A 27,424-nucleotide genomic window follows, 5' to 3' on the forward strand; every position below is an offset into this window, starting at 1 on the left:
GGACATGAATGGCTGTTTTGTTGGGGGTGATGTAGTCTTTAATATACATCTAAAAAGTAGATAAAAAACAAACATAGGATGCAAAGAAAATGTTCAGGAAAAAAAAAAACCACTGAAGTGGTCGGTCACAGAGTTGAGCTTGCTATCTGACCTTAGGAATGTCAAGTAGCAATATTGGAAACATTTATTGTTTAATCCCCACAATTTAAGTGTTCATATCTGACAACTAGCATTGATGTGGTTGCCCCATATACCATGTACTCAATTTTCATGAAGGAGAACAATTCCCCCTGGCAAACCATCCTTTTCACTAAACAAGACTGAGATTAAGCACTGAAACCTTGAGTGTTGCACCTAAGGTTTAAAACTTACTTTGAACGGTATCATGAAAATGTTATCAATGTAAGATAGAATCTGTCATGGGAAATAGTGGCAAGGGCACTGGTCCATATGGTGACTTTTCCCTCGGGAGGCAGAGGCAGGCGGATTTCTGAATTTGAGGCCAGCCTGGTCTACAAAGTGAGTTCCAGGACAGCCAGGGCTCTACAGAGAAACCCTGTCTCGAAAAAACCAAACCAAAAAAAAAAAAAAAAAAAAAAAGAAATTGCCTTACCTAGAAAACAAGTTAGACTAAGATAGGGGCCAACTATCCCCCGTTATTTACCTAACAAGGGTTTTGAGAACCTAATGTATGAAGGAACATGGTTAAGATCTAAGCAAATATCAAGATTCCATAGAAGCTTATTAGTTTGATTGGTTTCGTTTTTAAGTAACTATTAGTTGTGATTGCAAAGCTTATTTAGGAATTCAAAAGGTTTCGTTTCTTATGTATGTATGCACATATGTAAATATATCAAGACCATTTGTCTTAAATTTTTAGTCTTATCCCAGTTTTACAGCTACAAATCCTTGACTTAAGTTATTTCTTTACTGTCGGGTATGGATATATGTTATCAGGATACCTGAGGTTTCCATACTCATTCTCTTTGCAATAGATAATAATCATTAATGTTTTAGTACTTAATCACATGGCAGGTGCTTTTTCTAGGTTATCTGTGAAGTGATTAGTGGGTATAGCTTTCATAACAAATTACTGTAAATTAGATTTACAGTATTAGTGTCACTAGTAGGTTTTCCAATGAAGGTAGCATTTTGGAGGATGACTTCCGAAGGTCCCCACCAGGAAAGAGCAGAGATTGGAGAGCAGCATGGGTACCTGTAGAGTACACTTGAGGAATCCTGACAGTGGTGAGATGCCTCTTCTGTATCAGTCACTGTGGCAGATGCTTATGAAGAAGGGTAGGCTTAGGAGGGGTGACAACTCTTGTCTCCACCCATGGGGAGTCTACAGAGATGGGGGAAATCTAGCTTTCTTCTCTTTATCTATGCTCACTTTCAATTTTTCCAAACCTTCTGCTCTTCTTCCAGCTGATTACATTAAATTAGAGCATGCACAGTGTTTCTGCAAATCAACACTGACTTGAGAGTCACTCAAATGCATCTCATTAATTTATTCCTGGAGCTTTTTTGCTTAGCTAACAATTTGAAAATAGCCCTTATTGATTGGCTTCCAGCACTATTGTGTCAATTCAGCTGGTGTGGAATCTGGCCCCCTATGTTTTTCTTAAGATGCGTTATTATCACACGAGTTTATTATTCTTTCAGTTGATTCCATTAATTTTGGTGGACATTTTGTTCCATGAGTACATTACATGGTAGACTCCAAGACTTGGAACTTGAGGACTTCAAATAGACTCTTTTCTCAGCAGCAATCCTCTGCATTTACAGAGAACAAGAAATGACCTGGAGTGACCCGATAACAAGTTCGTACTAATGACAAGTGTGATGTATTACCTACCTTTCTAATTTCATTCTCTTTTTTTTGACACATGTGCACAGTGTGACTGGGGAGATGAACCTCACAGTTATAGTAGCTGACTTCTTAAGTCTGTACTTCTTAAGTCAAGGACTGCTACTGCTAAGTATATTGCTATGAATTAATCACTTAACCCTCATAGCAACACTGTGAGGGAGATATCTCATTTTCATAGTAAGAAAATAGGCTTAATTCACCTGTTAATGGAAGACTTGAGACTCCATTGGTCTAATTTCAGAGCTGATATTAGAAATAGCTATGCCTGTTTATCCCTTGAGTGCAAGCTTAGGCACTTTTGCCAAAGTGTATTTAGTATAACGTATTTTTTATAGGAGATATTTTACATAAAAAGTTTGTGGTCAAATAAACCTAACAAGTTGATATAACCAAGGTCTCACACAATTCACAATGCATTTAAACATAACTACTACTTTGAGAAATGTTGTCGCAAGTAAACAGTTAATAAACCATCTGGAAACCAACAATGTTCTTCTTATGCAAATGTCTGCAAGTATTCAGGGACTAGGGAAATATGCTATTGTATTCCAGGAAGTATCTATGTACTTGAACCTTGCTCACTGGTGCAAGTCTTTTGTGGCCTTGCCTTGGGAAACTGTACCACAAAGACACCTTTTGTTGATCGGTGTTCAACGGAGGCATCAATCTTTGATAAGTCAACTCCCATATCCACCTGCTGGGATCCCTACTCTCCATTTCCAGACCTATCTGCATTGTTTTACCTGACATACTATGATGGACTCAAGTGTAAGCAATGGCTCAAATCAGCAGTTAAATGTACAGTTGTTCTGTAATATCAACACACAGAAGACCCAGCAACAGAAACAAGGCTGATTGCCAGCTCCCATGGAAATCCAAGTTCTCTACCCTCTCTAGATAGCTAGATCTACCTAGGCTTTGCAGTAACTGCATCACTCAGAAACCAGTAAAGAGAAAGTGATCTCTGTAGAACTGTGCTCTACACTCCCTTGATAGGATTCCAGAACCTTGCCTTTCCCTGTGCCTCTAACACTTACGGACAGATCGTTCAGACAAAGATGATCCTTCTATAACTGTGGAATTATTAGATGCATTTAAAATAGCATTAGTTATATAAGCATGAATTTTATTGACATATTCAACATATTACATTTTTCTATATAAGTATGCACAGATAAATATTACTATTATGTCAGTGTTATATACAGAGAGAGAGAGAGAGAGAGAGAGAGAGAGAGAGAGAGAGAGAGAGAGAGAATTTTTATTTTAAAAGCTGGAGGCAATTCACCAAGTCCCAGAAGGCTCACACTTACATATTTCCATTTACCAAACATGAGGTTCTGAGGTACGTCGAGACGGCAAGGCATGACAATGGTGTCTCCATATGCTGAGTTGACAGTGTACCATCCAAGGCCTTTGGGCAAAAGGGAAAAGAGATGCTGAGTATTGTCCTGAAGCAATAGCAGAGGAACACAGGAAAATTTACAAGCTGATTATCTTCTTCACTGTACTTACTAGGAATATATTTCACAGAAACATGAAGCTGTGCCAGAAATAACATGTTCAAAGATCTCAAAATAGCTTGAAATACATTTTCATGGAACGGGTTATCAAATTTACCTCTTAGAAAATTAATATTAAGTGACAAGATTTAAAAAAATAGCTCAAGTTAGAACAAATTTCAACTTTATCTGGATGGAGAAATGCTAGTATTCAAGTAGCTGATTTTTTTTTTCTTTTGTCTTTTGGATTTTCTCTGTATAGCCCTGGCTGCCCTGGAACTCACTTTGTAGACCAGGCTGGCCTCGAACTCAGAAATCTGCCTGCCTCTGCCTCCTGAGTGCTGGGATTAAAGGCGTGCGCCACCACATCAGGCTCAAGTAGCTGATTTTATAGACAAAAAACCCTACTAAATTTTAACTTTTCATAAAATATTAATATGCTAAAATTATAGCACAAAAATTCTGTCTTCACAAGGAGTTATTCACAAAGTGGTTAGCTGCTGCATTAGGGAATCAATCTAATTTAAAATGTTGTTTGTTAGTCTGGTACACAAAAAAAGAAACGGGTCATTTCATTCTTTAATGAGCTAAGTAATAAAAAATTACAATGTGAAAAGAATAATTTTGATTAGGAACATAAAAATATTTTTTGTATCTATTTATAATCCTGGAGTTTTGAAAAACCTTAAGGCTTTACGGACAGAAAAACAAACTCTTTACGGTCTTTCTTCAAGGGCAGTGTGAAAATACATTAGTAATTACATAACCTAGAAAGAGGAAGAGGGAAGGGGAGAAGGATGATTAAAACAAAACAAATCAAAACAACCAAGCAACAGATAAAAGGGGTAACATCCGGTCCTGAGGAGCCCAGCAGCGTGCCATATGCTTTATAAGGAACTGGATGAGAGCCGCTTACACATATGAATCCATATGAAGAAACAGAACTGCCCTTTATCCTGATTCTATCAGAATATAGTATGTATACATGTAGACACACATCACATCCTACTCTCTAAATACATAAAACTTATATGTGCTAACTAAAAAGAAAAAAAAACCCCACTTTGATACTTGCATTGCCAATAATAGCAAGGAAACATGTCAGACACCTCAACTTATCAGGTTTACAGAGCTCTTTAAGGTTTAAGAAGCTCGTGGGTGGATATCCATTAAGGAAGACCCTAGGTGGTATAGAGCATGAAGGGGCTATTCTAATCTGCAGGGGAAAAGCATAAGCAGAGGTTATTTCGTCCAGCAGGTGGTGCTCAAGGGCAAAGCTAAGGCAATCAGCAACACACAATAAATAAAACCATCTTGGGACTTTCTGAACAGGAGCACCCGTGGGTGGATGGATGGTACTTTTCCCACCCATCAACTGTACGGTATACATAAGAGCTTTACACTGGGATAGAAATCACTAATGTTATTAAGGAAGGGAGGTGACACAATTCCTATTCTAAAATTCAACTGGTCAAGAGGCTACTTCCTCTCTAAACATGTCTCTGTGAACAAGAATAGAAGGAGCCACTGTGTAGCACAAACTGTTCGAGCACTTTTTTTTACCACTGTAAAGATACAGGATAGTATGCAGAAGCAACGAGACTGTATTTCCATTTTGTATTTGAAAATGAAAGAATACATACAATTGTTCACCATATACCCAGGATCTGTTAAAATAACCTTAAAACTTTCCCATAATTTTGTTATCCTCATGCTCAGATTATTACTCCCTTTGACATTAAACCATCGGATATCAGAGGATCATAAAAGAATAAATAGTATTTTGCTCTAGTTTTTATTTCATATATTTTGCAATGCTAAGGATTAAACCCAGGGCTTCAGGCATGCAGGCAAGTGAGCACACCAACTCTAATACTGGACTTTCTTTGTTATTTTATAATTTTTTTAAAAAATTGAAAATAGATTTTTCTTTCATACAATACATCCCAAGTACAGTTACCCATCCCTCCATTCCTCCTACCTCCCCAACCTCCCCCAGATCCACTCTCCTTCCTTTTATTTTTCAGAAAAGAACAAACCTCCAAAACGACAGCCAAACTGGACAAAATAAGATACAATAAGACAAGATGAGCGCCCTCTTCTCAAGGCTGAACAAGGAAGGCCAATAGGAGCAGAAGAGTCCAAACAGCATGCAAAAGAGGTATGCTGGCTCCCACTGTTAGAGGTCCCACAAAAAAACACCAAGCAAACACCCATAACATGCATGCAGCAGACCTGGTGCAAACTCACACAGGCCCTGTACCTGCTGCTTCATCTCTATGGGCCCATGTGACCCCTGCTTAGTTGATTCAGTGAGCCTTGGTCTCTTGGTGTCTTCCAACACCTTTGACTCCTAAATACTGGACTTTTATATGTGTGATCCCTAACAGGCATATTAACCTTGAATAGGCTGTTCTAATAAGATACAGCTCTGGTTTTCTCTATCAGGTTCTTGCATGTGGTAATTTTAGCATGTATTTTAATTTGAGGCTAAGCATAGATAATGCAGATCAACAAAGCCACAGGTGACGTGTGATCTCACCTTCTACAGTAAAGCACTTGCATGTGATGGTGGATTGACATTTCACCTTCATCTGTGTCAGGTTGCACCCGGATAATTGGCTCACGTTTTTATAGAACACCTTCTTTTGACAATTGGTGGTGATTCCGAGGTAGACCAAGCAATGCAGTTTGCAGAGAGCTCAGGATCCCTTGATGTCAATCCTTCATAAGGCAAAGGGAAGCAAGCAAAGGCCTTTCCCAAATGTTGATCACTGATCTTCCCAGATACTATTCTTCTCTTCTACCCTCATGGAAGATTAATGTTCTATACATATGCCAGATTTTATGACAGATTTTAAAGTTGCATGAATCTGAAGTTATTACCATGATCAGAGCACAATAGTGGTAGAGAAAACAAGAAGCATTCTTAAACTCCATATTATGACATTTAAAAAATTTAGTAAAATGATTTATCATTTGCATGTGGTGACATCCTTTTCATTTTACTTATCTAATATATTTGGAAATCAGAAATAACTTATAGCAATGGAACTTTGAGGTATTCTTATTGCTTCATCATATTCTAAAAGCATTATATTTTGCATGGGCTGAGAACATGGATTTTTTGTTTTGTTGTTGTTGTTGTTGTTATCTATTGTGATGAAGAGAAAAAACCTAAACATGAAAACAAATACATTTCATGGTAGTTCATGGAAGCCTCTCTTCCATCTCTCACGAGATTAAGAACCATTTCTGCTCTCTGATTTACAGATGATGCATCTCGTGAGACCACAAAGCAAAGTGTTGACACTTCAACTGTTTTGACAACTCAGGGGTCACATCTTAGAGTGACAATGCCAAATTGAATTCAGCTATGACAGGACTCTAATGAGAGAAGAAATTCAAAGGAAATAAGACACATGACAGAAACAGGGACAACAGCAAAAGACAAACAGTCAGAGACAGAATATCTGTTCCACAGACTCAGCAAAGGATCAGTACATTGGATCATGTGAGGAGCCAAAATAATGCTTATGTTGGGATCAATTTTCTAGTTGGCTACAGCCATCAACTTGCTTCTAGTAAGGTCGTATGACTTCCTGGTTCATCTGGGTGAAAGATGCAGGGTGTGCCTCTGTGGGAGAGCTAAGGTGTTTAACCTCCTAGAGATACAGTAACTACAAAGACCATGGTGATTTGGTAATGAATTAGCGTCTCTAACTCCTAGAGATGTCTAGAAGGGGCAGCAAGACCCAGAAAAACCTGTCACCCTGAGTGACTCTGTTTGCACCTTTCGTAGAAGAAAAAGCCTTTTATCTTTAAACTACCAGATCTGAAAATTGAGTTTGGCTTACTAGAATTCTCCCGCAGTTTCCTTCCTGTAATAGTCATTAACTAAATTATTGAATTTTGTGCTCTACAGATTATTTGGCACTATTAGAAATACAAACTGTCTGTCAGATATTTCATTAAGATGCTGAACTTACAACATAACATAGTAGACTGTGGATGTGCACAATATGTATATGAGCATCCATATCCACAAGTGTATATGTTATTTGTGCCTGCAGGTGTATCTCTGTGTGAATGGATGTGCATATCTGGAGAATAAAGGACAATTTCAAGTGTCTTTCTTCAGGTGCCACCTATCATTTTACGATGCCACTATCTCACAGGGGACTAAAACTAAACAGGTATGGTCAGGAAGCACAAGAGATATATCTATTCTTACCTTCCTGGTGCTGATTCTACAAGCACTCATATGAGCCATGGTACCCGGTTTCTTCTTAACTCAGGCTCTCATGCATGCTGGACAAGCACTGTAACAACAGCATCCCACTTCTAACCAGATAATTCTGATACATAGCAGCTCAAAAAACAAACAAACAAAACAAAACAAAAACCTGAGCATAAAGTGCCCACTAACTATAATTGTATATTTTTGAAGCAAATAATTTAGAGCAGATATCAAAAGGGAAATACTAAATTGTAAGGTAAGTGAATACTTTTGACTTCCATCAAAAATAATTAAGAATGTAATGATTTTTATCACATTGGTGGCAAATGACTTTTCTATATAAATGAATTCTAAAGGTCAGAGTAATGATTCTCTTTATATTATTGATGGACTTCAGACTCCTCTCACACATTCCAAGCAGAAACAGAATAGTAGAGAAGACAGAATGAGCCGCAGACCCAGTATACTTCTGCATGCTGTAATTTAGTATGTATAATTATTATTTATTGCTCTGCTATTTTAATAGCATCTTTGTCCTTAGAAGCACTCACTGAGCTTTGTAGCTCTCTTTGGTGCCATGAAAGGGTTAAGCTGAATTATAATGGGCTCAGAGCATGTGGTGTAAGAACTAAATTACAGTTTCACTGAAATGTCACATTTAGGTGGACAAATTGCTGGTGTAGAGGTCAGGTAGAAAGATGTTCGTGATTGAGAACTACCCTTGTGCTTAGTTGGTTGATTTTGATACTCAAACCGAGCTGATGCTCTTCCTTACCATATTAATAACAGGATGGGAGCAGCTCAATTTGACATGTCGATACTTTGTAATATCAATTTATAGCAGTGTTGGTTACATCTGACATTTTAGGTTGGAGCTATCTTCATTGTAAGAGGACTGGATTCTGTCTTCTGAGGTTCTTAGGGCATCTCTGACAGTCCTCCTCTTTCCCCCTCTATGAAAATTCAAAGCTTTCAGAAGAGATAATTGTCATTTCATATGCAAAATTACCTCAAGCCCTATCCACTCAGAAAGTGGGTTAAGCTGTAACTATTGTTTTCTTACATTCCACGAAACTGTTGTTTTGTCTTCTGTTTGTTTGTTTGTTTGTTTGTTCGAGAAAGGCTCTCTCTATATAGCCTTGGTTGTCCTGAAACTTGCTCTGTAGACCAGGATGGCCTAAAACTCAGCAATCCACCTGCCTCTGCCTCCCAAGTGCTGGGATTAAAGACAAAGTTTTGTAAGGCAAAGGCTGTCATAAATAGGGCAAAATGGAAGCCTGCAGAATGGAAAAGATTTTGACTAAGTCCACATCTGATAAAGGGCCGATATACAAAGTATATAAAGAATTCAAGATTCTTGACATAAAAACCCAAATAATCCAATTTTTAAAAATGGGGTACAGATCTAAACAGAGAATTCTTGACAGAGAAATCTCTAATGGCCACAAATCAATTAAGAGATGTTCAACATCCTTAGTCATCAGGAAAATGTAAATCAAAGAGGCTTTGAGATTCCATCTTACATGCCTCAGAATAGATAAGATAAAAAAATTCAACAGATAGTTCATGCTGGAGAGGATGAGGAGCAAGGGAACATCCTTCCATTGTTGGTAGGAGTGCAAACTTACACAACTTTGAAAATTTAGGGGTTCGCAGAAAATTGGGAATAGATCTTCCTCAAGTCCCAGCTATACCACTCCTAGGCGTATACCCAAAAGATGCTTCACTATACCACACGGACACTTGCACAACTATGTTCCTAGCAGCTTTATTAGTAATAGCCAGAAACTGGAAGCAACCTAGATGACCCTTAATTGAAGAATGCATAAAGAAAATATAGTACATTTATAGGATTGAGTATTAATCAGTCATTAAAAACAATGACATCATGAAATTTGCAGTGAAATAGATATAACTTGAGCATATCTTCCTCTTGTGGGGTAAGCCAGACCGAGAAAGACAAACATGGTATGTACTCACTTATATGTGGCTATTAGTCATAGAGTACAGGATAACCATGCTATAATTCATAGATCCAAAGAAACTAAATAGCAGTGAGGAACCAATGAGGGAGATACTTGCAACTCACTAAGCAGGGGAAATAGATTAGACACTGTGGGTGGATGGAGGGAGATGACTGGATGGGGAAGGGGTTGAGATGGGTACAGGAGGGGTGAGGCCTGGGGAGGATGGAGATAGAGTACTTGGAGAGAAAACTGGATTGTGTGGGCATGTCTGAGATGAGCTAAAAATCTAGGACAATGGAAAATCCCAGACATCTATGAGAGTGACCCTAGCTAATACTCCTAGCAATGGGGAATAAAGAGCCTGAACTGACCATCTCCTGTAACCAGGCAAAATTTCTAATGACTGGGACACCAACCCTGTCATGAACCCTTAGACCTACAATTTTTCCTGGCTACAATCCATGCAGGAATAAAAATGAAGCATAAATTGAGGGACTGCCCAACCAATGAGTGACCCAACTTGAGAACCATGCCATGAGAAAACGCACCCTGACACCATTAATGGTATTCTGTGAGTGCAGTCTGGCAGAGCTGTCATCTGAGAGGTGTCATGCAGCAGCAGATGGAATCATATTCAAAGGCCCACAGCTAAACATTAAGTGGAGCTTGTGGAATCATGTGGAGGAGGAGGAGGAGGAGGAGGAGGAAGGATGCAAGGAGCTAGAAGGGTAAAGAACACCACAAAAAAAACCTACAGATTCAATTAACTTGGGCACATAGATACTCATAGGGATTAAACTGTCTAAGAGGGAGCATGCATGGGTCAGAACTAGGCCCTCTGCACATATGTAACAGTTGTGCATCTGGGTCTTCATGTGGGATTCCTAAAGCAGGAACAAAGGCTGTCTCTAACTCAGTTGTTGGCCTTTGGATCCCTTTCCCTTGGGCTGCCTTGTCTCCCCTCAACAAAAGATGGTACTCCTAGTCTTACTGCAACTTGATATGCCAATGCTGGTTGATATCCATGGGAGGCCTCCCCCCTTCTGAAGAGAAGGGAGAAGAGATATAAAGTAAATAAATACCTTAATTAATAAAGAAAAAACAGACATGTGCTATCTCCACCCATCAAAACTAGTTCCAATGAAACTGGTTTCCAGGAAAGAATTTTTTTAATTAAAATAAAATCTTACTTTAGGACAAAATAATGATTGAATTCAGGTACAGGGATGGAGATAGAAGCTGCATACAGAAACACTTACTTTCCACCAAATCTGAAGGCCCTACTTAAATGTTTCATATTACATTACGGTGGATTGCAGACTTCAGGATTTGATTTCTAAACTCTTTATAGAAATGAAAAAATTTTTAAATTCACAAATCATAGACAGTATGGATCATACCATGAATGAGTTATAAAACCATGCATTGCATATATTTTTTATTTAATATAACAAAATATCATAGTTCTAATGGTAGAGTAAAGTTCACATTTTGAATTTGTTGGTCAACCCTACATTTTTATGATTCAGTCATTGGTAGTTTTTCATCTTAGAACTGCTCTGATAACTTGTCACATTGGAATAGAGTATAAGATTTTCCACACAGTCGCATATTCATTAATTGTCACTATATACATATACAGGCAAATATATATGTGTATGTATTCACATGTGCTCATATATTTGTGTTCATGTGTGTATATTTACAATGGATGATGGATGGTGCAGAACATTTGATAAAATCTAATGTAATTTTGACAATCAGACTGAAGAACTTTTCCTCCCTTCTCCATTGTTTTTGTCAATTTTCCTTCAACTAACTTGGCTACTTAGATATTGAACTGGTCTTTGGATATCAGGAACCCTTGTTCAAAATTCACCTTCTGTGTTGCCTATCACAGGGGTTATGTCTTATCACTCATATACAACTGAGTTATGCCCATGAATAAGAAAAGTAGCAATTTTTTCCTCCCTTCCCTCTCTACTTCCTGTAATTAAAAATGTGTCATGGTAGACATTTTAGAGTAATGATCAGGTCACTGTGGAATAATACTTGGAAGGAAATGACTATCCCATTAAACTATAAATTAGCATTAGTTCCTGAGATTGTATTTTAAGATGTGTACTCTTCCTTTTACTTGCAAAATTGGCAGTTTATAGCACTCTAAGTAGTCATCATTTCATCAGATTATAGGTCAACATAATAATCCTTGTTATGTGACAGGACCACATAGTGAAGTTCAAAAAATTATATTGGGACTTGCACTGCTGTGCTGACATTACTTTTTACATATGCCTATACATGTATATCATAAGCCAACATGGAGTGGCCTGTAGTGCTAGTTAAGTTGGGATTCTTTCACTATTAAGGGTATTGGCCTATCACTTCCTCTTTTTATTTTTTCATTTTTTTCTAGCATTCTTTGACCCCATCCATTCTGTCGGATTTTCCATGCATCCTTTAAGAGGTCTGTCTACTCATCTACTAAGTCATGAATCAAGTGTTTGTTAAGCATCTGCTTCAGACAAAGTGTTAGGTTTGCTTTGGGAAGGAAATATATAAAGGAAATAAAGGGGTTGTTCCCTTAATAGTAGGTGTAGAACAACTAAAGCATGCACTGTAGGAATGTGAGAAAGGAATCCCAGCTATGAGCCTGGGGATATTGTTTGAAGCTCCTTAGAGGAAATTCCATTGGACTGGAATACTGAAAGAAGGTTTTCATAAGTGGCAGATAACAGACTGCCTAGAGGTGCATGAGGCAGGGAATCTAGAAGTGCTGGTGACACACCTTCATCTCTTAAGGTAGACTTAATATTTTTACTAATTGCCAAAGAGCAGACATTCAGTTTTCACAAAGAACATGTCCTAACACAGGCACTTTTCCAGATTCACAATCACATAGGCTTCTCTAATATAATGACACAAGATTGTAGAGATCACTACTTTCTTCTTTCTTTTGTCATCAGCATATGCACTGACATTTTATTCAGAGCAGGTTAAGAATTTTATTTAGGAAAAAAATCCAGAAGCAACATTTTAAAAATCATTTTTGTGATTATAATATAATTACATAATTTCTTCTTGCCTTTCCTTTCTCCAAACCCTTCTACATATCCTCGCTTGCCCTCGTTCAAATTTATGGTCTCCTTTTCACTAATTGGTGTTACATGTGATAACACACACACACATACACACACACACACACACACACAGACACTCCAAAATATGACCTTCTCATTCTCATAATGTTATTTGTATGTATTTTTTCAGAGCTAACCATTTGATATTGGATAACTGAGGGATATGCTCTTCCCTGGGGAAGTGAAGTCATGGATCTTGGAGAACCTAGAGCTACCACCTTACTAAACCAGCATAATCCTTAACTACTCTCTCATTTTTTGACATTATACTCACAAATAAGTAGTCATCACCCAGCTGAGAGGAAATGTCTTATTGCAACTAACAAAGACAATTACAGAAAGCCACAACCAATCAAAATGCAGATTTGGGGAGCCCAGTCTCAATGAATACACCCACAAAGCAATTCCTTCACCCTTAGGTGAAGGATCATTGTGGAAGATGGAAAAAAAGTGCCAAAGGTTCAGGAAGTTTGTTGTAAAATTATGTTTTCTAGGAATTTCAGGAGCTATACCCATGAAGTTTCATCAATGTGACTGCCTGAGTATGAGCAGATAACAATAGGCAAGACAAATTGAACTCAGAAAAGACCTCAAAGCCTCAACCACACAGCAAGAAATACAGGCAACTAAAGAAAGCTCAGAGAATGTATTAGCAAAATATATATATTTAAAGAAGAGAATAAATCGAATAGCTAAAAGTAACTCAGGTGAAGAGCAGAAACTTGAAGTTCACTCTAAGCTGAGCAGAACTTAAAGAAGCATAATTTGCTAATATCAAGCATACAAATGCCTAGCATTTCCATTACTGGAAATCTACAATAGTGTGCACATGTATATACGATCATATATAGCAGCATTACTGCAAATGCTGAACAATGAAAGAACATAAATGTATATTAATATAAAAGAGCATCTATTTACACAATTATCTCTATGAAACACCTTGGGAAGAAATGATACCAAATATACTATTTTTCTTTATTATGAAAATATTTTGGTTTAAAAATTTATAGTAATCAATCATTAATTTATTGAGCAAGGGGCAGTCACTTGGTGCCAAGGGCCCTGTAGGTAAAGTTTGAGTTATGTTTTTAAAGGATTTTAAGAAAGGGAGAAATTTTCATTTTAGTTCTTTCTGTAACCTGCCAGCTATTTGATGGCAATTCCCAGTGTTTTATTTTGAAATTTTCTGAAACACTCTAAAGTTTGGAGAAACACAGCCATAATGCTTAAGGCATCCCAACAGGGTGTTGAACATGTATAATCCAAGAACTTGGGAAATGTATCTAGGAGGAAACTAGCTACACTGCAAGTTTTAGGACAGCCTGGGCTATAGGACACCCAGTCTCAACCCTATCCCCAAATAATGTACAAGTTGAAGTCCATCTATGCAAAACTGAGAGAGAGTCTGTAACATCAATTACCCCACATCTTTTTTCTGTGTTGAACCTTCCAGAAGTCCATATACTGTTCTCTGGAAGGAGAATCTGGTTCTGGAGTGTGGAGATGGGAGCACTGTGCTGATTAAGGGGTGGACTGTGATGATTTAAAAGGAGAGAAGAGTGTGGATATGAAAGGATTGTTGTAAAATTCTTACATCAAATAAAATTAATTTAGCTTGATATTATTTAATGGACTAAAATGTACACACAAAAAACCCTAACAGATGTGAACTTTTTGCAATTTACTAATGTCTCTAATATTTTGACCTTTGTTTTGTTTTTTTCTCCAGAAACCCCACACATTGCTTTATTCTGAGAATGGAATTGAGATGTTTGTATCACAATGGTATCCTTGTGTTACAAGTTATCACTCATTCCTAAGCGATGAGATTTTGAATAAGCAATAAAAGCCATGCCAGTGTACCAAGGCACAGGTTCTTAAATAATTGACCAGCTTAAACACTTAAAAATGCTTCTTGCTCGGTTTCTTTGTGGGAATAGGTATACAGTGAACCCAAATATTTAGATTATATGTATGAAATCTAAATTTTATTTAAATTCCCATGATGAATGAAGACAAATAGGAGAAATGATTAAGTCTATTTTCTTTTATTTTGCATGTTACTCATGATAAAAGTAAAAATTATGTATGTGATTTAGAAACTTATGTGAACTGGTTACTGGCTATTTATTTTATCATCCTTCTAATTATCTAGACTCGATGCTACGTCTTTAAGATGCTGCATAAATAGAATTCTCTAGTTAGAAACTTGGCCAATATAATGAAAACAATGAACAAGATGTTACTTTACATTTGTCCATTTTCTCAATTCATTTTTTTCACATTAGATTGTTCCTTTCCTGGGGACTTTTTTTGAACTACTTGTACTAAAGAAGAAGTGGGAAAAAAAACCCTATTTTTGAACACTTCCAGGGTTTAAATAATGCAATTATTTAGGCATCTTCTCAGCAGGAAACTCCAGGTTTAACTAGTTAGGAGTATCATTGCTATGTCAATGGATAGAAACCCTGTAGAGTTTACCATGTAAGTAGTTTGAAATTGTGGGTACAGTTGAATTACTTTAGCAAGAAGAATAGCGGTACTGTACTCACATAACTATCACCAGCAGAAAGCAGCCCCAAGGCTTCACAAAGGACTTTAAGTGCATCGTGTGAGGTAATGGAAACTTCTGAAATCTAGGCGAGTCTGTCTTCAGAAAGCGTTCACATCTATTATGACATTATTAACGTTGTTTTCTTCAAATATTCTAATACCATGACAACAAAGGACATCTTGATAGGAGAAAGTCAAAGGTCTCCTTGATAGCTAAGTCAAATTCCCAAACAACAAACTTCTATTAACTGTAATAGTCCTTAATGTGCCTTAGAAAAATATATCCCAAAGAGTTTAAAGCAATAAGATCACCACTGTTTGCAGACAGCATTCACTAGTAAGAGCTTGTTTTGTGGTATTGCATTAGCATTTTTAGAAAGGTTCAACGCCATTGGAATAAGAGACATAAAGGATTTTATTTTATTATTCAATTAATGAAGTAGCAAGGTTAACAAGTGGATTGATGGGGTTCCAAATAAACTCAGTAGATATCTGCTCTGGGTTGGTTGAATGATCTTGTTTGGGATAGTGCATTTTGCATATTTCACATTAAGCATCTGAGTTGGTTTGAGGAATGTCTACATTGGTTAAAATTGCTCTTTCTTGCTTTCTCCTCATGCATCCTAATTCACATTTCCTATATCTTTCTTGGCTATAGAGCTGTGTAATCAAACACGATAAATCATAAAGGTTAAAAGCTATTTATTTAGTTGATCAACACAGCTGGTGGAACCTGCTGGATGTTTTCCAAAACTAAGATTTGTGTAAATTACATGCTTTTAATCAATATGTATCAGGACATTTTCCATATAAGTTAAAGTCTTAGGAAGAAATCACATTTCTGGGACTTTTTTTTCTATTCCTGATAAACTAAACTCAAATTATTTCCAGCTTAAAGCATGAACGCTAAGTGTAAAAGTGTGTCCAATATATGTTTTTGAGAAAGATTAAAAACACAAAAAGGACAAAAAAGAATCCCAGGATCCCAGGATTATGCATTATGACAGTTTATATGTGGTTGAAAGTTTAGTTTTGTTTTGTTTTGTTTTTTTGTCTTAGGAGATCTTGTGTAACTTCAAGGACTGAATCAGGGCAGAGAGAATGTCCATTGTAGCTTTCCTACAAAGCTCAATCGGATAATAGTAGGATGCGTGAACTTAGAGATATAATGCTGACATCTATTAATATTTGAGCAATCACTTTTCATATATTCCATTTTCTCTGACACTCATTATTCTTAATTGATGAGTGGGAGGAAAAGTGGGAAAGAACAAGATAATTTAGGAAGGTGAAGAGTAGAATAGGAAATATACGAAGTTCTATTGAAAAGTAATTTTATCATTTGTAAAGGTGTCAGAAGAGAGAAATGCTGTAAGATGGGTAAAATTTGCCCCCGGAGTTGCCTCCAGTTTTGAAACTTTTTCTTATTCTCCAAAGTTTTAACTCTTTTCAAACTTCATCTTCCAGCCCCAGAATCCAGGTCTTGTTCATAAATCACACGTATCTATACTATGATCTCAGACTGACTTAATATTCTCTCCCAGAAAAAAATCAGACAAGGCACAAATACAAAAGCAAAAGTAGAGAAAGGAAGAAATGTGGAAAGTAAACAGCCTGCACACTGTGGTTGCAGTCTGTGCATGTGGACAGTGCTATCAAGCCCTATCCATGAATTCCTCTCTGTTTACCAGGGCATGCCTGCCTCTAGTTAGATTTTTGTATAGGGTGGCATGGATTACTTGTCATCTGTCTTGATGCCACATAGCCAAGTCAAAGACATGGCTAGATGAAGAATTCATATTTTCTTCTGTTATTTAGAGTACACTTGTGGGGTTCAGTTGATATAAAAATATACACCTCCAATTTCTACCACTACGAAATGCTAACTTACCAAGTTGCTATGGCTCTATACAGAATATGTATGCTAACGCGACGTTTTCATCTAGCTCTTCCCAGCAGAAGGCTGGATAGAACAAGGATGCTAAGATGGCAAGTTCATGAGATGGGGGTTTCTCCTATGGTCATGACTCATTAGCTCACTCTTTAATGTCCCGAGACACCTCAGTCAGAGCACTTTCGAGCGCTTCCCCGCAGCCTTCTCCTCATTTTCCATCTAGGGTTATATTTATACTGTAGTCTGATGATTCCTCTATGGCCATCAACTCCCTCCTCCTTGATTCTCTCACAGGTGTTATCAATATTTGGTATCTGCCATGGAAAGCATCTCAACTAGCACATGGGAGAAACCAGGATGGTGATGATGATGTTGTTTTGCTGAAGTTAGGAAGGGATGTTAACAGAACCTAGAAAATTATAGTTTTAGTATAAAAGAAGTGAGGGTAAAATGCATCAGTGGAATTTCAAATTAAATAATACACTCACAAAAGTAGTTCAAAATAGATTGAAGGCTTGAATTTAATACCCAAAGCCATAATACCCATAAAGAAAACAGAGATGAGACATCCTTCATGTTGGTTTTGGCAAACTCCTTTTGGATTTGACACCAGGTAAACAAGCAGACAGGATTACATCAAACTATAAAGTTTCTATCAAAAATCAAACAGTAGAGAGACAACCTTTGTAATAAAAAATAATTCTAAGATTTAGGAGGTGATATTCCAAACACTGTTATTTGGTACAAGATTAATATCCAAAACTAAAAAAGAACTGCTCCTCTCAAAACCCCAACAATCCCCTAACAAAATTCAGAAGACATTCATTGTACATAATATTAGAGGAACTGGTAAATAAAAAAGGGCAAAGAGGCTATAAATAGGCATTTTCACCCAAGAAGCCTTATAAATGGCCTTCAGGTATATGAAAAAGTATTTAATGTGTCAAAGAAGAGAGATTAAAAAATAAAGCTGCTAGAAAAAATATTAACTCATATCTGTATGAAGTATACTGATAACTATACTTCGTAACATTATTTTTTAAAATTGTATTTTATAGAGAGAAAATTTATAGAGGAGATATCATTCTATTTTCATCACATATCAAAACAGTAACAATGTGAGGTGATGCAAATGTTCATTGGTTTGAAAAACTGTTCATAAATATATATATATATATATATATATATATATATGTATACATATATATATATATGTGTGTGTGTATCAACATTGTGCTGTATCAAGATGTACAAGAAAGAACATACATATTAAGTAATCCTAAGGTACTTAAGATAATAACTACACAGTAATATGTAATTTATAAGATTTTTTAAGTTGTAATATTCTTTTGCATTGTAATTTTATTTATTTTATGATTTATTATTGAGATAATTAAGTTGCTTTAGTGAACTCAGACCTGAAGTATCCTCTTTTTAATAAATTAATTAATTTATTTTCATTTATTCACTTTGTATCCAGTGCATTGCCCCCTTCCCAGTCATCCCCTCCTACAATCCTTTCTTCATCCTGCCTTCCCTTCTCGTCTAAGAAGGTGGGTTACGACCTGGGTATCCCCCCACACTTGCACATCAAGTCCCTGCAGGGCTAAACACATCCTCTTCCACTGAGGCCAGAAAAAGCAGCCCAAGAACAGGTAACAACTTTTAGGACAGCCCCCACTCTACTTGTTCAGGACCCACATGAAGACCAAGGTGCACACCTAGTACATATGTGCAGGGAGGTCTAGGCCTAGCCTGCATATGCTCTTTGGTTTGTGGTTCAGTTTCTGAGATTCCCAAGGGCCCAGGCTAGTTGACTCTGTGGAGTTCCTATCCTTGGTTCTGTAAACTTTCTCCTTGTTCTTTCATATGAGTCCCTAAGCTCCATCCACTGTTTCTCTGTGGGTGTTTTCATACATTGTAATTTTAGAGGGGGTGGGGAGTTGATCTTTACAAAAATCCTGTGAGTTGTGCAAAATTGCTTGCATAATTAACAAATATGCATAACATCTACCACACAAAGCCCAAAGATTACACCAACTACATCAAACCAGGGCATGATATATCTAGGGTTCAAAATAAAAATTGAAGTCTCATATTTACCAGAGAATAATTCAATGTTATTGATTCATTTTTGATTATGGATAATTCATTCATACACTTAAAGGGTATTTAAAAACTTTACATACTTATGCCCAAATATCTTTGAAAACTAGGGATGCGAGAGATTAGAAAGGGATTTAGCTATTTCATGTGATCACATTTCTCAATGGGATGAGTATATATGCCACAAGCAGGTCATCTAATTAGAAGACAAGACAGAACCCTTACGTGATCAAGCTTTAGACATCTTCCTAACAGGAATCAGAGAACTGATAAGGCATAGGAATGTGGATAATGGGGTCAGTGGACAGAAGTTCCATGTATGCATTTGTAACACCTACAGCAGCAGAGAGGGAATGGCTGATCACCAGGAAAAATGCTGAAGGACCCATCTTAGAATTGGAAATAGGAGTTTCCAGTTCCAAAGTCTACTGCTCTTCCTGTGCATCTAAAATACTGTTCATGATTTTGCCTTTTTTTTAAAAAAAAATTCTTTTATTTTTAATTTATTTTTTACACTCCATATCCTATTTCCCGAGCCCCCGCCATCCACCTTCTGTCTGCTCCACATCCCACACCTCCTCCCCACCCCACCCCCATCCCCTACTCCACCTAACCTCTAAACTCCCTGGGGCCTCAAGTCTCTTGAGGGTTAGGTGCATCATTTCTGAATGAACACAGATCCAGAAGTTCTCTACTGTGTGTGTTTTGGGGGGCCTTATATCAGCTGGTGTATGCTGTTTGGTGGTCCAGTGTTTGAGAGAACTTGGAGGTCCAGATTGAGACTACTGGTCCTCCTACAGGATCTCCCTTCTCCTCAGCTTCTTTCAACCTTCCGTAATTCAACAACAGGGGTCAGCTGCTGGGTACAAGGACCTGCATCTGACTCTTTCAGTTGCTTGTTGGGCCTTTCGGAGGGCAGTCGTGATAGGTCCCTTTTTGTGAGCTCTCCATAGCCTCAGTAATATTGTCAGACCTTCAGACCTTCCCTTGAGCTGGATCTTGAGATTATATGTGCTCACATGAACATGCACAAACCTTTGATAGAAACTTTTGTTTTAGTTTCCGACAATGGGAAGCAACCAAGTCTCCTTCTACCAGGGAAGTGCTAAACAATCTGTGTGACATCTACCCAGAGGTACATTTTTTAGTACTGAAAAGAGATAGCCATGCTATGAAAAGACATAGAGCAACCTGAAATGTACATGGGTAAATGAAAGAGGCCACCTGGAGAGACTGTCTATTTACTGCACAATTCTGCCATGTGACACCGTAGATAAGACAAAGCTAAGGAGAAAGTAAAGAGTAGATTGGTAGTTGATCAGTAGGTTCCTGGAAGGATGAAAGCAATGCCTGGATCAAGCACAGGAAAATTATTTTTAGGACCCTGAAAATTCTTCTGACACTGTAAAATGCATACATGTTACTAAATATACGTAAAGGTCCAAAATGGTCCAAAACGAGGAAAACCTGGGATCAACTATGGACTTTAGTTATGGACTTTGGGTCATAGATTTTATGAAATGTGCCACACAAAGCTGACCATGAGAGAGGAAAGAGGGCAGTGGCAGGGTGGCTAAAAGAAGTTTATGAGAACCTTCACTTCCATTCTGTTTCTATATAAAATATTTGATCAGGTTGAAAAGTGATGATGGACATAATTCCTTTATCTTTTCAGACAGAGTATATTTGGAGAATCTCACTTCAATTCTTTTACCCTGGGGAGGGAGCCCTCATCATAGGTGAGCCTAGTTCTAGCAGCTGAATTTTCAGGCAATGAGTGTTGACATCCAACAGCATCCACACCTTTCTGATGGGAGGGTCCTCCTGGCAGTGCAGCTTTCTCCACTGCTGTTCTATGAGGCGGTTTCCTACATATTACCTACCCCACTGAGGTGATAATAGATGCACTTTAGATTTCCACTTAAAAGAGACAATGTCTTTGCAAATTTACTCATGGTTACTGCTTAGGGAGATAATGACACTTGAAATTCCCCTAACTGGATATTATAATATTGCCTCTTTGGCACTGCTATTTTTAACAGCTTTTAAAGGCAATGGTGTCATTTAGGTTAAATAAAAGTTCACTGTTTCTTACATATTCAAAGCATGCCAGATTATAGATATGACCTATTAAGAGTTCCAGGAAGGACTGCAGGTAATAGCATGTTTTGTTTACAAATCTCATCTGGAAAGAACTAAAACTTTCCCCAGGAAATGATTCACTGCAAACCAAACAAACCACACACAGAAGATGAAAATGCTTGAACTCTGCCACTCTGCAAAATATCCAATGGTGCTTTTCAGGTTAGTGTTCTCATAAGAGTCCTAAAAAATCTATTTATTATCTATCTATCTATCTATCTATCTATCTATCTATCTATCTATCTATCTATCTATCTGTCATTTACACTCTACAAAAATTTCATTCTGTCTCATTGTCTCCTATATTCAGAACAGATAAGAACACCCCTCATATAGTTTAAAATATTTTCTGAAATAAGCAAATTCTTAACATATAAATCTGATAATTGGTATATGTCTGTCCATACATAAGATAGGAAATGTCTTCCAGGTCATTAATATGTATTCAGAGATTTGTTTGTGTAGAAATCTGTTTTGCCTCTAATTTTATTTTTCCTTTTATTGAAAATAGATTTCCCCTCCTCACATAATATATCCAAATTCCAGACTTCCTTTTCGTCTACTCTTCCCAGTTTCTCTCCACCTCCCCTCCCATCCCAATCCATTTTCTCTCTGTGTCTCATTAGTTAACAGACTTCTATGTGACAATAATATAAAATGAAACTAACACATCTGAGTTTGACAAGACAAAGCACATGAAGAAAAAGAGCCTAAGACAAGGCACAGACTCAGAGACCACTGGTATGCATTCGCAGAAATCCCATAAAAACACTAAACTGGAAGCTATATTATATACAAAGAGGACCTAAGGCAGAATCTCACAGGCCTGGGCATGCTGCTGTAGTCTCTGTGAGTTCACATGAGTTTTACTCTTGGAGATTGTTTTCTTGGTGTTCCCCAGCCCCTCAGATTCTTAAACCCTTTCTGCCTCCTTGTATGTGGGCTAAATTGAATGCTTGGGAGATGTTCCATGAAGAAAATGCCTAGCACGATATCTCTACTAACAGCTGTCAGTTTGAAAATATGTTCTATGAAAATAACAGATAGACTTGAATTTCTGAAACATATAATTGCAGAAGTTTGCAATTTTCTTCTAAACCTTTGTAACATTAAATAATTTCTGACATACACATACATACACACACAAAATGTCTAAAAAAGAAAACACAGTAAGTGTATTTTAAATTTAATGGCATTTGTTGAAATTATAAAAATACTGCAGTATATATCATTGAAATGAAAGACATCTTTATTATTGGTCATGGTGAATAGTCCTTCATTCTCAGAATTTAATGCATACACTACTACAGAGATGCTTTTCATCCATGTTAATCGCTGCTTCATTTATAATAGCAAGCAATTGGAAACAACCTAGATGTCCATCAACTGGTGAATGGATAATGAAAATGGGGTACATCTGTACAGTGGAATATTATTCAGCTGTTGAGAAAAATGACATTGTGAAATTTGCAGTTCTATGGATAGAGCTAGAAAAAAAGTCATCTCAAACGAGGTAACCCAGACCCAAAAGACAAATACTATACGGTTTCTTTTAAATATGGATGTTAACTTTTAACTTTTAGATGTGTGAACTACAATCTAAACAACTCTAGATGTTAAATATCTAGTGAGGCACCCGAGGGAGAGATCTCCCCAGGAAAGAGAAATAGAATATAGTGTTCAAGAAAGATTGAATGAGAAGGGATGAGGAAGAGAGGGATAAAGAGGGGAATATGGGGGATGGACAAAAAGACTAAAGGCTTTTTGAAAAACATATGGAAACCTATTATATTTCCTAGAACATATTCATACATGACAAAAAACTAAATAGAGCTACAATATAATAGGGGAGGCACTATTCCAATTAGATATATTATGCTACCAAGTAAAACCTCTAGTACCAAGATGCGTTATGTCCTGTTGAGTCATTGGCCAAGGAGGTGTCCCATGGAATTGTCAAACATCATAGGTGGTTGCCAAGGCTATCGGATGCTTTAGATAACCTGACAATAAAGCTCTTTTCCTAAAGACATCACTTACATAAGTCATTAAACATGATGAAGTCCCTCTGGGGCACAACTAGAAGCTTCATTCCTCTTGATGAACATCCAAGTGATGGGAAGTACTAGTCATGCTACCGGAGGTGAAACGTAATAATATTACCCAGATACAAATCATGAGACCTAGAACAGAGACCTGCTTGAGAGATATGCTGGTGTAATAGGGCACAGATGGTGTGGGAGTGACCAACTTTGTTTTGATTGGATTTAAGGACCAGTAAAGGAAACTGGACTCATATCTGATACCGCTAAAGTGTCCAAGAACTGGGAATTATATAGGTCAGGAGACTAGGGAAAACCCCATTGCTACCATTAAACTAAAGGAACAAAGGAATGGAATGATTACTAATGACACTCTGCTTTTCCCATAGATCAGGACCATACTTGACTTTCATCGGAGAAGCTCCTTCTCAGAGTAGATGGACATTAACACAAAGCCCTACAACTGGACACTATGCAACAAGTGAAGCATTCAGTACTAAATGGGATGTTATACTCAAAGTCTTGCACTCAAAGCTCAATGATATCTGTGGAAGAAGAGGCGGAAAGATTTTAAGAGCCAGAGGTAAAAGATGACTCAAGGTAACACAACAAGCTGATGAACTCACAGAGAGTGTGGCAGCATGCACAAACAAGACTTTCACTGGTTCACAGGTTCAGGCCTGAGGAGGTTTCAGTCCTGAGAGAGGCAGAGAGGGGTGAGGAGGAAAGGAGGGAAGGAGGGAAGGACGGAGGGAGAGAGGGAGGGAGGGAGGGAGGGAGGGAGGGAAGACAGAGACAGAGTGACACATAGAAACAGAGAGAGAGGAAGAGACCCAGAAACGGAGACAAAGACAGAGACACAAGGAGAGGTGTGAGCACAGGGTCCCACCCCTAACCTAAATTGATACCTTCAGGCAAAGGGAAAACCATTTTTCTTCAGTTCTTCAATGGGGTGTCACTAGATATATCAGCCACACTCTAGATCAGGATCTATACCCAGAAGTATTGGGCCAGTACACACAGACAGAAAACAAACAAACAAACAAAACACCCAACTTCCATATTTAGTTAGGTTTTTGTTTTGTCTTATTTGGGCATTTTGCACTATTATTATTTATTATTATTATTATTATTATTATTATTGTGTGTGTGCGCACATATGTGTTTGAAAGAGAAAGGATGAGGAGGGGTCTCATAAAAGATAAAAGTTGGGTGGGTAGAGAGGTGGAGAGGATCTGAAAGAAAGTTGCCGAACACACTCTCTATGGCAACACAAGTCGACCGCACTAGCAGCTGAAGCATGGTCCATGTGTTCTGAATGGTGTGGGCTTGTACCAAGCTTCCCTCCTCACAAGTCAGACAATTTCTAGAAGTTGCTTAACCAATGTGTACTTATATTGTCTGGCTATGAAATTAAGGGCAATGATGGTATCAATCCCACAGTGTTGTCACTAATGTAACAAATAACTGCGCATTAAGTTTTGCTAAGAAGTAATTGTCAGGTACCATGTCCTCACTCATGCTAGCCACCGCACCTGCCTGCCTTGTACTTATTAGGGTAATAGAAGCAGTGCATCCAGCATTGTAGGGGCAGATGAGGGGTTGATGGATAGGAAGCAGAAGGCATTGCCCTGAAAGGACATTTGTATTGAGTCCTCACAGATGAAAACTCAGTCGGGTGGAAGAAATCTGGATGAAACTCAATGAACTGGGAGCACACGTTCTCATGTGTGCAGCCAGTGCTGCCTGCGAGTTGGGTCCAGGTAGAAGCAATGGAGGAAAACACAGCTGAGAGAAATCAGGGAAAGATATCTAGAAAGTGGTTAAAGCAAAGCTTAAAGAATTTAGCTTTTTATCCCACAGTGAATGTGGAGGCAAGGAAGGGAAGTGTGAGTGATTTTGAGGATGGGAGTTATGTTCGAATGCTTTTGCTGTTGATAATTATTGTTACTAGCAATGGGGACCAAACACAGCTAGAGTTAGAGAGCCCAAGAGTGAGAGAACCCTGCCCGGAACTCCAACTTCTTATACAATTGTGAGGAAACAGGGCAGTTGGGATAAATAAAGGTAGACATAGTAAATAAAGAGACAGGATGAATGTTTCCAAAGTCAAATCGATAAGAGTTTCAGTACGTTTGCTGACTCCTCAAGCTCCAAACTTCACATTTCGCAACGTAGCTAAGTACATTGCTCACTTGAAGAACGGCTAAGGCACAGCCTCTGTGGGAGTGTATCATACACAGTGTGTGAAATCACACACTAGCTAGGCAAATCGGAATGCGGACTTTTGTGTTAGCTCTTTGGAGAAGCTTGAGACTAAATACGCAGAACAGTCCAAAGCAAATATTAACACAGGCAATGTTAGGTGCCTGGGTTTCTAAATGAAAATTGTTAATGTAGAGTGCTTTAACACCTTCCAGCCCTGTTGATTGTGTGCTTCAGATTATGGAAAGAGAAAAACTAAAAGGATGAACTTAAATAATTCCCTCCCTGTTTTATTTGAGTTTTGTGTTTACTAGTTGGAGCTTTTGACCAAGGGGCCAAAATTGAAATGGACCAAAAGCCTTAGAATTTTATACCTTTAATTTATAGTTATTTTTCTTCCTTTCTAGAAAATTCTGAATTTAGAGCCTCCAGAGTGTTTTGAAAACACTTCTGTTTCAACGGAGGACACGGCAAGTCTCTGGTGTCAAGTATAAAGACCTTGCAGTGGTGTGGCGTCTGTACCAGTTCAAGGTGACATATGACCAAGATAGTTGCCAATGACAACTGTTGCCAGCTTCACTTGCTAGAAATCTTCAAGCATAACACGACACAGAGTGCATTTCCTGTATGGAGAGCATAGAAAGCTTTACTTTTATATCTTTAACGACGTCTTTGGAATGTTCCTGGTAACTGAGGCTTAGCAGTCTAGTCTGTTCTGGTGTCTCTGTCCAAGCTGAACAAAAGGGTAATTGAGCAAACTGAGCTCTAGTCTGCCTGGAAGTCAATCCATCTGTCTAACCTGCAGCTGCCTGACTGATGGCCTTTCTTCTATTCACCCCTCAGTCACTTTTGTATTCTCTCCTCAGATGCCCTGTCTTTGAGAAGTGATTTTTTTCAAAGCATAGCATCAAGCGTCCAGAATGGCCGCCTCTGACAATCATGTGTGGATATTCCTTTTTGAAATGTCTGCCATTGAGGTTGAATAACAGATAAAATATCTTTATTGAAAATCAACCATAGATGTTTTAATGATGGTTCAGCGGTTAGAAGCACGTGCTGCCCTTTCAGTGGACCAGGGTTCCAGTCTCAGTGCTTTCATGGTGGCTCCCAACTGTCCAGAACTTTAGTTCCTGGGATCCAATACCCTCTGCTGGCTTCAATAGGTGGCAGGCAGGCACAAGCCTGAACACACACACACACACATACACACACACACACACACACACACACAAAACACATACATACATGCAGACAAAACCTGAACACACCAAAAACAGAAATAAATAAATCTTTTAAGCAACACAACAAGAAGTATCACTCGTCAGCCTACAGTTGAAAGAATACCAGCATAAGAGATCAAACAATCAAGGGTTTATTATTAAATACTTGCTTTCTTGCAACACAGCTAACTTTTGACTAACAGAACAGAAAGCATAAATGTTCTCAGATTCACACTCTCCACTATGAAGAAAGTAAAGGGTCAATTTTGTTGAGATCTGCAACTTCTTTGTTTTCTTAACTCAGTGGACAAATGCTTAAAGAGTACAGTATGTCAGACTTCTTAATTTACCATAGGAGTTTCCTAGTTACAGCTTAGTAATGCCGCTGAAATCACTTTGGCTTGAATTTCTGACTGGCTATATTTAATATATACGTGTGTGTGTGTGTGTGTGTGTGTGTGTGTGTGTTGAGTACTATTGTGTGATAGTTCAACTAGCAGAGTTCAGTTCTATTCTTCTACCATACGGGTCTTACGG

General features: G+C 37.9%; 1 protein-coding gene across 2 annotated transcripts in view; it reads right to left on the minus strand.

Moving 5' to 3' along the window:
• The window catches only part of Alcam (activated leukocyte cell adhesion molecule), a 201,001-nt gene that overhangs the window by 53,124 nt on the left and 120,453 nt on the right, over positions 1-27,424 (minus strand). For both annotated transcript variants that reach the window (XM_029470472.1, XM_021185108.2), the window contains exon 2: positions 3,187-3,287. In XM_029470472.1, the coding sequence (XP_029326332.1) occupies positions 3,187-3,287 (101 nt within the window). The remainder of the gene's footprint in view (positions 1-3,186; positions 3,288-27,424) is intronic.

This window comes from Mus caroli, chromosome 16 (genome assembly GCF_900094665.2).
Source record: "Mus caroli chromosome 16, CAROLI_EIJ_v1.1, whole genome shotgun sequence".
NCBI classification, from domain to species: domain Eukaryota; kingdom Metazoa; phylum Chordata; class Mammalia; order Rodentia; family Muridae; genus Mus; species Mus caroli.